At 51.8% G+C, this 12,540-nt stretch overlaps 2 protein-coding genes across 2 annotated transcripts; one reads left to right on the top strand and one right to left on the bottom strand.

The window, feature by feature from the left end:
• The first annotated feature begins 857 nt into the window (after window positions 1-857).
• Window positions 858-4,430, top strand: GPR75 (G protein-coupled receptor 75). Its single transcript, XM_063152717.1, has one exon. It carries the CDS (start codon window positions 1,020-1,022, stop codon window positions 2,556-2,558), a length of 1,539 nt encoding a protein of 512 aa, XP_063008787.1. The 5' UTR covers window positions 858-1,019; the 3' UTR covers window positions 2,559-4,430.
• A 755-nt stretch (window positions 4,431-5,185) lies between these two features.
• LOC134416279 (toll-like receptor 2 type-1) lies at window positions 5,186-10,189 on the bottom strand. Its single transcript, XM_063152716.1, has 2 exons — window positions 9,750-10,189; window positions 5,186-9,079 (listed from the first exon to the last, which is right to left on the bottom strand). Exon 2 carries the CDS (start codon window positions 9,076-9,078, stop codon window positions 6,454-6,456), a length of 2,625 nt encoding a protein of 874 aa, XP_063008786.1. The 5' UTR covers window position 9,079; window positions 9,750-10,189; the 3' UTR covers window positions 5,186-6,453.
• Window positions 10,190-12,540: the final 2,351 nt, after the last annotated feature.

Raw genomic sequence — 12,540 nt, 5'->3', positions numbered from 1 at the left:
TGTTTTGTTGGTGCACAGTGAGCACAGATCCTCTGCTCTGGGTGGACCCTACCTGGAACACTGCATCCAGCTCTGGGTCCTGGTACAGGACAGAGCTGCTGGAGCAAGGCCAAAGGAGGCACCAAGTTGCTCAGAGGGATGGGGCAGCTCTGCTGTGAGGAAAAGCTGAGAGAATTGGGATTGGATTGTTCAGCCTGGAAAAGAGAAGCTTCGGGCTGACCTCATTGCAACCTGAAGGAAACTTAGAGGAAAGATGCAGCAACACTATTCACAAGGGCATGTGACAGGACAAGGGAGAATAGGTTCAAATTGAAAGACAGTCGGTTCTAATATTAGATATTAGGAAGAAATTCCTCCCTGAGACGTTGGTGAGGCCCTGGCACAGATTGCTCATGGAAGCTGTGGCTTCCCCATCCCTGGGAGTGTCCATGGCCAGAAACCTGGGCTAGTGAAAGGTGTCCCTGCCCATGGCAGGGAGAGGAACGAGATGCTCTTGCAGTCCCTTCCCACCCTAACGCTCCTGTGGTTCTCTAGCCCACTCTCTGTGCTGCTCCACCCGCTCGCATCACCGCTGCTCCCCGAACTGCAGCGGCGGACATGCAGCGGCAGCGCGGCTTTGGAGCCAGCTCGGTGCCGCCTCCCGCGGGCCGCCCGTGCCCGGCGGTGCGGGGAGGCCGCGGCTCTGTCCCCGCGGCTCGGCCCCGCCGCGGCGGAGGGAGCGGAACGGAGCGGGGAGGGGCCGGGCCGGGCGCCATGGCGGGGCGGGAGCGCTGAGGCGGCGGCGGGCGGGCGGTGAGGGGGCCGGGCGGGAGCCCTGAGGCGGCGGTGAGGGGGCGGTGAGGAGGCAAGGTGGGAGCCCCGCGGCGGCGATGAGCGGGCTGTGAAGGGCACGGGAGGTGATGAACGGGCTGTGAAGGGGCCGAGCAGCAATGAGCGGGCTGTGAAAGGGCCGGGCGGCGATGAGCGGGCTGTGAAGGGGCCGAGCAGCAATGAGCGGGCTCTGAAGGGGCCGGGCGGCGATGAACGCGTCGGGGCGGCTGCCGGCCGGGCCCGCGGAGCAGCTGGGCGCGAACGGCAGCGGCCCCGCGGAGCTGCGGGAGGGCACCCACGCCGCCACGCTGGCCGCCTGCGCCTCCCTGCTGGCCCTCGTCTTCTGCCTCGGCTCCTACGGCAACCTCATCGTGCTGCTCTCCTTCTTCGACCCGGCCCTCCGGAAATTCCGCACCGACTTCGACTTCATGATCCTCAACCTCTCCTTCTGCGACCTCTTCATCTGCGGCGTGGCCGCCCCCATGTTCGCCTTCGTCCTGTTCTTCGGTCCGGCCCGCGGCGTGCCCGGCACCTTCTGCTTCACCTTCCACCTCACCAGCTCCGGCTTCATCATCATGTCGCTCAAGACGGTGGCGGTGATCGCTCTGCACCGGCTGCGCATGGTGCTGGGCAAGCAGCCGCACCGCGCCGCCTCCGCGCCCTGCTCGCTGCTGCTCACGCTGCTGCTCTGGGCCGCCAGCTTCACCCTGGCCACGCTGGCCACGCTGCGCACCCGCGGCTCCCGCCTCTGCCTGCCCATGGCCAGCCTGCCCCGCGGGCAAGGCAGGCTCATCCTCTACCTCTATGTCACCGACTTCATCTGCTGCGTGGCCGTGGTGTCCGTGTCGTACGCGATGATCGCCCAGGCCCTGCGCAGGAACGCGCGGGCCAGGCGGTGCCCTCCTGCCGCCGTGGCCGTGGGCAGCGCCAGGGCTCAGCCCTTCGCGGGGCCCGGGGCCGTGCCGGCTCTCTACAGGACCCAGAGCTGCGGCAAGCCGCCCCACGGCCATGCCAAGCTCCCCGGCCGGCTCCCGCTGGCCTCGGCCGTCAACCTGGCCACGGCCAAAGACTCCAAGGCGGTGGTGACGTGCGTGGTCATCGTGCTCTCGGTGCTGGTGTGCTGCCTGCCCCTGGCCATCTCCTTGGTGCAGGACATGCTGTCCGGCAGCGGTGGCTTTGTGCTTTACCAGTTCGAGCTATGTGGGTTTACCCTCATCTTTTTCAAGTCGGGATTAAATCCCTTTATATATTCCCGCAACAGCGCGGGGCTGCGGAGACGCATGCTCTGGTGCCTGCAGTGCGTGGCCCTGGTCTTTTTCTGCTGCAAGCACAAGACGAGGCTTCGAGCCATGGGCAAAGGCAGCCTGGAGGTCAACAGGAACAAGTCGTCCCACCACGAGACCAACTCGGCCTACATGTTGTCTCCGAAGGCCCAGAAGAAGGGTTTGGAGCCGGCGTGCGGTGGCAGCCACTCCAAGGACAGCGTGCTGAGCCCCAAGGCGTCCGCGGGGCAGCAGCAGCAGCACTACGGGCAGAGCAGCTCCACGCCCATGAACACGCGGATCGAGCCCTACTACAGCGTGTACAACAGCAGTCCCTCGGCCGAGGCCAGCACCCCGCACAGCCTGCAGCCCGCCGGCTCCGCCTTCGCCTTCGCCAAGCCCTGCGGCGCCGCGCTCCATCCCTCGGGCAGCGCGGCGGGGCGGGAATGCGGCGCTGCCAGGCTCGTACCGCTGCCCTCCGTGTAGCCTTGGCACCTCCCGGCCTTTCCAAAGGGCCTCCCGCTCCGCTCTGGGTAGGAACTGCTCCGAACTCCGTGCTGCTGCTGCTGCCAGTGAATAGAAACACCGCTCCCGTTCGCGATGGAAGCGAACGCGGGGCTGTCGCCTCCTTGACGCGCTCTGGAGTTGCCGTGGAGAGCCAGCAAGGGGGATGTTTTGGGTTTGTTACTAAGTTTTACTGCTGGGCGAGTAAAAAAACCCTAGATGCCATGATTGTGCGGTTCATTATGTCATTGTGCCAGGTTGGACAGGGCTCAAGGTAACCTGGGGCAGGGGAAGGTGATGCCTGGAACTGGATCGTCTTTAAGATCCCTTCCAACCCAAACCATCCTATGAAAACACCAAGTTTTATTTTGTATTTTCAGGAAGGAAGAACTGGGGAGATGCTTGGTAGTATTTGAGTTTAAACTCTTCCCGTTGCAGGAGGTTGGAAGAATCAATTTTTTCAGTATTGACAAAAGTCCTTTATCTTCACAGGGTGAAACCCTGCTTCAGTGGAGGTAAATGGCAAAATTTCTATGAACTCAGCTGAAGTTCATGATTTCAGTTTTGGCTTCTTTGTCTGGTCAGTGTTCTATTTCCACTGGGAGGGACATTTGGGAAGTGTAGCCCTGGGACAAACCTCTGCAGTATTTATATATATACCTGCTGGGTGTTGACTTTAATGATGTATCCCAAAATATTTTGTATATCCCAAAATAATTTGGAGAAGTGTTTTACATCTGATAGAAATAACCATGCACTACCTAATTATATGCATTTACTGGAGGATGAAGATGAATTTTGCAATATTATGTGACTGATACACCAGGAGGAGCACAGCCACCTCTGGAATTCCCTAACTGGTCAGCTGTCAGGCACAGAGTCGTGTTGCTGCTTGCTCTTTTGCCCATGACTTTGTATAAATTGGGATTTGGCCATTCCTGACAGCCAGAACTGACAGCTGCTAACATTTCTAAAACCAGAATGACAAGTTTTTGAAGTTTTGTTAAGTCTCAACATCAGTTTGAGTTCGTCTGTCTGCTTAGAAATTTTGTCTGTTGGTCTACACAGTGAGCAAATAACAGAAGTTAAGTATTTTTTAATAAATTCACCCATTTGTGTTGTATCTTATTGTGGGAATTCCATGGGAGACAGAACAATTCAGGGGCATTTAAATTCCCCTGAATTCCCCCCTGTCTAATTTAAATTAGACATTTCTTGCTCTAAGTGGGCCAGATCTCTTCCAAACAAGCAATCACCTTTCAGCTTCTGTGGACTTCAGCAGTCTCAGTGTCTCCAAAATAATTGTGCCACAGGCTTTTGATGCCTTGCTATAGGAAAGTGCCACATCTCCAGGAAAATGACAGTGATGGGAACGTGATTTGTTACTTTAGAGACAAAAAATGTCCACATCATTGCTGTCTGTGAGTTGTTGGTTCAGGCTTTTTGTTAACCAAACTGTTCTCAAGATTCTCCTGGAACGCTGCTCTTTGTTTAACACTGAATATTAATTAATTCTGAATAATTCAAACCAGCTTTCTTGCAATAAAATCAGTGTGAACAACTTTCTAATACAAATGTAAAATGGAAATTATTTCCATAAATCTTTTCTCTCTGCCCAGATTTTTTTTTCTCTAAATGAATAATGTGGTTCTTTCTAAACTAGGCACAAAAGATAATGAAAAGATCTTGTTTGGCTTTTCTGTATTTGAATTTCTCTTCAGTACAAATCGTACTGGAGGGAAAAAATACACATGAGGGAGTTTTGGGGGTTTGCTGTGTGTATGTGCAACTTCTCCTGTGCCATTAGATCACATGAATTCATCACATGTTTGAAATTAAACCACTCACACCTCATTAAACATTTGCATTGAGTTTTCATGTGGGAGTAAAGCAAGAAGGGGCCAAGCAGGAGGTTTTATTGCCTTCGTGTGACAAAAGAACTGAAATCCCATCAAAGCTCTTGGCAGTTAACCCCTGGTGCCAGCTGTGCCCTTAACACCACCTGTGTAATTAACATTGGCGTTAATCTGTACAGTGCCACAGTGCCAGATAGGAAAGTGCAGCACCTTTTCATCTGCAGGAGGAACAAAACCTCATTTAAGTTGCTCTTACAGTTGCAGCTGTACTAAATAGCTGTTTTGTGGGAGGTTCATGGGTGTAATAAATCCAGATTGGATTTTGAAAGCAGGTACAACTTTGCAGTGAATCATTGACTGAAATAATCAAATTTTTGATAAAGTAATTGAATTAGACTGTCCTGGAGTATAACTTCTCCTTTTTTTTTTTTTTTCCCTTAATCTCTTCCATCAGAAGCCTGCTGAGCACAGAACCAGTAAAGAACCAGTAAAGAGTCACTGCAAGGTTAACAAGCAGCAGTGGAATTGAGAGGGATGCAGCAGAATGTGGAGGTGGGAAATGTGTGGGAAGAGAGGAAGTGAGAAATGTGACCACTGAGTGCTTTAGAAAGAGGAAAGCATAAAGGTTATTAGAAAAACAACAGATTAATTACTTGTGGCTCATTAATCTAATTAACAAGCGACTTCTGGTTGCTTAAATGAACAAAAATATTTAATATTTCTATAATTCACAGTCTTTTTAAGCCCCAGGGCTCTGTGTTGAAGAGTTGGCTTTTTCAGCTGCTGGCCTGCAGGATTGTGGGGTTTATCCTCGTATATAAAACCTCAAAGCTGATGATGCCAAATAGTTTTGCTGAGGAAAGGTGGGTTTGCACTGAGTTCCAAGGGATCTCTGTTGGTGGAGATGTTTGTTGCATGTTCCCCCTTTTGGCAGCAAACAGGTTGGTGTTGGTCTAGTTTTGTCACAGCAGAGCCAGGAATTGGAATTGGAATTGGAAAAGGAATTTTTCACAGTCTGTGTTCCAAACATGCTGCATTCCTGGACTGGGGATTTTCTACTGGGAAGTTGTTTGTGTTTGCTCATCACAGGAGCAAGTCCAAGTCATGCTAAACCAAATAATTTGTCCTCACCTGGTGTTTATTTTCTGTCACAGTCTGTTGATTTCCCTTGAATGTGAGAGTTGGATCAGCTGAATTTCTTTTGTTTTTTTCCCAAGCACAATAAATAAAATTATCAAGTGGCACTAGATGAGGGCAAGGCCCATGCAGAGGTAGTACTGAGTCCACTGGAAATGGGTCAGGGTGACTGTGTGAGATGGAACTTTCCTAAATCTAAACAATAATGTACACAACTTGCTTATTCCCCAGAGATTTGTGATTAAACAAGGCTCACCCCAGTCATTTAACAGCAAAGACCACCACACTCAGCTGGTTCTTTTTGTACTGTCTGGTTGTATATTTTATTCTGAATTTACTAAAGATTTTCAAGTCTCATCTCTTGCAGCAGTCACTGAACCCACAGTCTGTAGCAGAGTGGGTTTAAGCCTCTCTCAGAGGGCTACATTAAGTCAATCTTTACTCTTCCCTTGCCAAAGCAAAGAAAGGAGCTGCTCCCTGTGCACCAGCATGGTTTGTGGCTCTCTTACCTGCACACAGGGCGTGTTCCCACCTCAAGCTGTCCCAGAACTGGGAATCAGTCCTAAGACACCACTCCTCACTGCCACCACCTCAGGAAGGCAGCAAGGACATGCAGCATGACCTGAGCAGTTCTTCCTTTCAGGTGACATCCACAGCACTTAAAGAAATGCTGGGAATAGCTGGACAAATTCAAGCATCCAGGAGGAGAAGGCTTTTTATCAGCGCTCGGGTCTCATCCCGTCACAATTCTTTATCAGAGGGAATAACGAGTGTGCTGCAGTCCCCCAGACAAACCCCTGGGCATGACAGCAGCCTTTGCAGGAGGTAAATGCTTTTATCTCACCACAGGCTTTCCAGTCACAGCCCTCAGAGTTCCATGGGTCTCATTCCAGCTCCTGCATCTCCAGAGCAGATCCGTTCTCTGCTCTCATGAGCGGCTCGTTGGTTGTTCTTAGGACAGCTTTTAGCTGATGCCAGAACATTTTCTGCTTGTGTTCTTCAGGGCTCCACTTCAAGTAAGTTTTCCTTCTCAGCAGTTTCCTGAGTTTGCTGAATTTCTGTGGGACGCTGTGGGGTGGGAGATCTTCCAGCACGATCATGATGAGGGAATCCAGGTTTTCGTTCAGGACCCGGTGTTCGGCAAAATACAGCTCGTACTGGCACCAGCAGCTGTTCACAAAGCTGGGAGAGAGAACAAAAAGCACCTTATGGCTGTTCTCTATGCAGTAAAAAATGTTCCCAAGCACAGGATGCCCTGGCTTAAAATCCCTCTCATGGTAGCATATCCTGAAGCCATCATTTTCCAGCTTTTTCAGCAGCTTCTCTTTGGTCCATTCGGCGTCATGCTCGCTGTACGAGATGAAGGCATCATAGACTTTGTTCTCTGGCCTCTTCTCATACTGCCTCCTCTTGGCCATGCACCAGTACCAGCCCATCCTGACGTACCAGGGCCCGTCCAGCCTCCAGCAGAGCAGGGTGAGGGCCAGCACGGCCAGGCTGGCGGCGGCAGCGGTCACGGCCAGCTGGACAGCCAGGGAGCAGCGCAGCAGCGTCAGGCGGCTGCTGCCCACCAGGGAGCCCCGGCGCTGCGGGGGGAAGCTGCACCTCATGGCCCCCCTGCCCCTGATCTCCAGCTGGGGATCGTGGAGGTAAACGTTCACGAACCAGTACAGGTCACAGGTACAGAAATAGTGGTGCCCTTGGACAGCCAGAAGCCTGAGGCTCGTCAGCGGGCCGAACGTGGCCTCCACAATGGTCGTGATGGCGTTGTCGCTGATGTCCAGCTCGACCAGAGAGGCTGGGAGAGAGCCACGCTGCAGAAAGGAGATCTTATTCCCTGACAGGTTGAAGTACTTCAGCCCTGGGAGGGATGCCCCGAAGCCATCGGGCAGATCTGGGATCAGGTTGTGGCTGCTGTCCAGGCTGGTCAGTGCAGGAAGGTGGCCAGCAGCCTCCAGGCGTGTGATCAGGTTCCCAGAAACATTGAGGTGTTCCAACTTCTCCAGGGCAGAAGTTAAGGACAACACTTTCACCTTGTTTTTACTAAGATCACATTTTTTTAAGGCTGATGGAAAAAGCTCTGTGTGTACACCCATAATTTTGTTATTTTGAATCCTAAATACTGTTAGGTTGGAGAGGGATTTCAGGCTGGGGGAGATGACTTTGATGTCGTTGTTGCTGATGTCGAGATGCTGCAGGGAGGGGGGGAAATTGGGAAGTACAGAGATGAAGTTGCTGCTGAGGTCCAGAAATAGCAGTTCTTCCACTGTGTCAGCAAACCACTCTGGCAGCTCCACAATGGAGCAGTTGGACATCCTCAGGTGTTTAACTTTGTCTGGAAGGCTTTCAATGGGTGTCCCAACCTCCTTCCTGACAAAGGAGATGGCGTTGATGTGCACAGTTCCAGGGGGAGGGGTGCACATTGGAAGTGCATTCTCGCTTTCTGAGAATGCTCTGTAGATGAAGTGGTTGCCTTGAACATGCATTTTTTCCAAGTTAACCAATTTTTTAGCAAAATTCAGGGGTATTTGGCTGATGTTGGTGAAGGACAAATCAATTTCCTTGATGCTGGAAGGGAGGCACAGCGTATCCAGGCTGTTGATGGGGTTGTTGCTGATGTTTAGGAACAAAAGCTGGTGGGATGGGAACTCACAGAAGGATGAAGGATCCAGGATGTTAATGGTTAACTTGTTGAAGCTGGCATCGATGGACAGAGTGTTTTCCATGTGGAAGAACAGCGTAAACAGATACAGAAGATCCATTTCCACGTTGTTGTGACTGATGTCAAGCTCCAAAATCCTGTCCAGCTGGGCTTTGCAGAGATCCTCGTCCAGTTTTAACATCAGCTCGTCCTGGGTGAGGTTGCTGTGGGACAGGTTGAGTGTCCCATTGATGGGAGTTCCACAGAGGGTGGGCTCAGGTGGGGCTGTGGGAAGGGCTGTTGTGTTCCTCTCTCCCTTCCTAAGAAAATTCCCTGGGCTTCTCCTGAGCCTGGGGCTAAGGATTTGCAGGAGAGACCGATCTCTAGAACGTGACAGCTCCTCTGCAGGAGCAGAAGGCTCCAGAGCAGCCCCTGAGGATCTGCCAGAATTCCTGGAAAGCTGCAAAGACCTCGGAGCTTTGCCAGCAGATGAGAGCTTCAGGTGGGGTGGGAGATCTGACAGAAGCAGCTTCTCATCATTAAATGATAAATCCACAGAAACCAGGCTGAGCAGACTCTGGAATGCTCCAGGCTCAACAGCCCTGATCCGATTGTAGGAAAAGTCCAGAACTTCCAGCCAGTCAAATCCTTCCAAGTCCCCCTTGGTAATTTTTTCAATGGCATTGTGTGAGAAATTGAGAGCTCTTGCTGTTTTTGGAGCCCGTGCTTCTGAGACAGAGGAGAGATTTGAATAGGAGTAGTTATAAACCAGGAAGGCTGGAGGTGTTCTCCACATTAGGAATCCATGTGCCCCGCTGAGTAAGAAGGGAATGAAGTAGAAATGAAGGTAGCCAGCAAGGATCCTCATCCTGGAGAAAATAAATGTTAAATCCATCATTATAATATGTTAATGAATACCCTTTAAAATAATCCAAATTTGCTTGAAGTCCATATCAATTTATAATAATTTGGAGGAAGAGGGTTTGCATTTCCATTTTAAAAGAGGCTCCTGCCTTCCTTAGCAGACGCCTGTCTTTTCAAACCAAGACAATTTGTAATGCCCTTCATGGCTCAGTGGGACTCAGGTTTTATGTCTCCCATCCCAGTGCACGGCAGCCAAATTAAAAAAAAAAAAAAAAACCTGTTCAGCCACTCCAGTGTCACCCCAGGGAGCTTCATGTCATTCTGTGACCCCGGATCTTCCCCTGAGCCTAGCCCTGGAGCTTTGCCCTGCCCCGGATTTACCAGTGCCATTTGTTTGGCCTTTCCTGTCAAAGTTTTCCTGGGAGCAGGACATGGGATCGATCAGCCCAGCCTTTCCCTGCAAAGGCAGGTGCAGAGCTCCATGTGAGTAACCTGTGTCACCACAGTCTCCCTTGCTGCTCAGCTGAAGGGAAGGGACATCAGTGACCTCCCAACTCTGTCCCCACTGCCAGCAGCACCCCCAGCCCAGCCCACAGGAACCCGCGGGGTCTGATAAGCATTTTAATTTGTCGCACAGCTCTCTCCTCGCTTCCAGCCACCCTCTGCCCCCTGTACCTGCTCTCCTGGATGCTCTTCTCTCCCTTTCCGCTGCCTCCGGTGCCTTTTGTGGGGCTGGAGCGGAGGGGACACCCCGGGACCGCCCAGCCTCGCCCCGTCCCCTGTGCCCGCCGGAGGAGGAGGAGGAGGCGCCGGAGATGATGCTCCCCGCTGAAATCCGCCAAGTTTTCCCCTTCGTGCCGGTCTCGGGCGTTGCCCAACCCGTGCCCGAGGGGGAAATAAAAGGTGGAAGTTGCTCGTTTAATGCATCACAGCGTGGTCCCGAGGTTTGCCTCGGCCTCAGCATCATAGGGGGGAAAAAAGTGAGAAATGGAGTTCAGCGAGGAGGGCATGGGCTGACCAGAATCCAGCAGGGATTCAGACTGCAGGAATGCTGAGGGAGCTTGGAGTGATCCTTCCAGGAGAACACAGAGCAAAGAATGGAGCAACACCCTGGTGCTGTGGTCATGCTCTGTCAAAAACAACACTGCTAAGGGGAACAGAGCCAAAGGAATGATCCAGCCAAAGCTGACTCCGCCTTCATTATCTCAGAAATTCAGGTTACTTGTGCTGTTAGCCCGTGCTGGTGACCAAAGGCGCTCAAACTCCTCATAACCATGAAATGACATCAACTGTAAACTTCACCTTTGCCTCTTCCTCAAAGAAAATAATGTAAAAACAGCTTGAGTGGGGAGGAGAGGCCATCACACATCCTGGGGTCCACTGATGCCCCACAGGGACACCTGGATAAAAACCTTACTCTAAATTATTACCTGGAGCTTTCACTGGGGCCAGAGCTTGCCTTTATCTCGCTTCCAATTGCGGTTTTTTCCACTCTTTTGCAACCAGCAGTGACTGGAATCTCTCACAGCAGTGCAGGTGCCCCTCTGTCCTGCCCTGGGGGCTGGAAAACCCAAGGTGGTTTGTGCCGTTTGTCTGTCTGGTCTGACCGTGCCCTTCCCTGCTGTGGCAGGTTCTGGGAATTGCCCACAGTCATCCCTTCTTCAGACAGATCCCAACCTGCTTTGATAAAAGGGAAATTGATAAGTTGGGATGTCAGGGAAGAGTTTTGCTCCTGCTGTCAGTGTGGGGTGATGCCCCGTAGCTGGACAATTCTCCAGCTGAATACAGCAGTCCTGCTCATGAGCCTGGGGCTGTGCTTTGCTTTGGGAAATTGGGACAGCTGCATCCTAGCACAGGGGCCAGCAAAATCATGGTTAGAAGGGACAGGGTTAAAAAGGCAGCTTTTTGTTATGAGCAGAGCTATTCCACCAACTCCCTGTGCTGCAATTATTCTACCATTTATTTAATCCAGTACATTCTCTGTACATTTTTTAAAGCAATGTCTTATTTAGGGAATTGAGGGAAGAGCAGGACACAAGAAAAGTCTGAGTGAGCAAGGAAGGTCCACACCATGTGCCAGGAGCAGGACCAGCGCATTAATTCCCAAAACAGGTCATGTGCCACTTGTTCTGTCTCTCTCTGCAGGAAAAGGGTTTTTTGTGCCCTGGGAATATTGCTTAATGGAGGAGAGCTGAACCTGCACAGGAGCTGCTCAAATCCAAACAGGATCAGCACCAGCTTTGAGGAGGCCAGACCTTACAGGAGCTTTTCTTATTAAGGTGGGCTTGGATTTAGGTGCTGGATAAAAATATAAGGTACTGATGACCTGGAAATGCACTTGTCTGTGTGAAACAGCTCTGCTTCCTGGAGGTGTAGGAGCAAATCTAAGCCAGCTGTTGGTCAGGAGGAGATGGGAGAGCAAAACAAGTTTCTTTTGGAGGTGGATGTGGGTGCTGGGGCAGCCCAGATTCCAGGCAGGAATAGCTGTGAGCATGGAGCTTCCTGTGCAAGGGGAAGTCGGGGCTGAGGAACACCTCGAGGAAACCCTTGAGTCAAGGGTTTGCCAAGAGCCTGATTGCTCACACCATGGCAAAAGCTGCTGTTGGGAGGCACCAGGTGCTGTGACTTCTGAGTCAGGGATGTGCTTCCCCCTCCTTCCAGGGAGTTCCCCCCACCAGGGGAATTCTGACATTCTACAAAATAACTATTCTTGGCTTGCCCTCTGATCTAATCAGCACAAGGAGGGATGAGCAGGAGGAGTCACTGTGTTGTGTTCCCTCCCCTGGCACAGCCTGAGGGATGCTGAGGCTGCCCAGAGCCGGGGGGCTCCAGCCTTCCATCAGGGCAGCCTTGATCCAAACTAAAACCATCCCAAGGGATTGTGCAGCTTGAAGCCACAACGAGGGGATCCAGCCAGCCCCTGGCACAGGCAGCAGAAGGTGAAATGATTCCATCTTTTCCTGCTCTGTGCTGGCAGGAAGGCTGGGAATGGGGGAATCTGGGTACAAGACTGTTCCATGGGGAAATTATCTATGTAAAAGATTTTTCCCCCTTTCCAGCTCCCTCTGCCACCTCACTGAGCCTCAGAAATTGGGGTATGAGCAAGAGCAGTGTCAATTTAAGTGCCAAATCATGCTGCTGCTGCTGTTTGGGTTTTCTGCTTGCTGAGACACTATAATGTCTCACCAAGACAGCCCAGCAGTCCAGGGGAGTATTTTGGGCATTATTTGCCCACTCATCTGCCACGAGGCTGGCAGGTTCCTGCCCTGCAGCCATCAGAAATTCCTGTGCCTTGCACAAGGGCTGCAGAAAGGAGAAGTGTGGTGGGCACAAGGAAGTGACCAACACACACCGACCGGACACTGTTGCTACAGCCCCAGACATTCCAGGCTCTGCTGGGTGTTGGCCATTACAAACTTGTTCAAAAATATAATGTAAGTCTACTTCAGATCCTCCTGTCAGCAGT

This window comes from Melospiza melodia, chromosome 3, assembly GCF_035770615.1.
Source record: "Melospiza melodia melodia isolate bMelMel2 chromosome 3, bMelMel2.pri, whole genome shotgun sequence".
Lineage (NCBI taxonomy): Eukaryota > Metazoa > Chordata > Aves > Passeriformes > Passerellidae > Melospiza > Melospiza melodia.
This window is presented reverse-complemented; position numbering and strand designations above follow the sequence as displayed.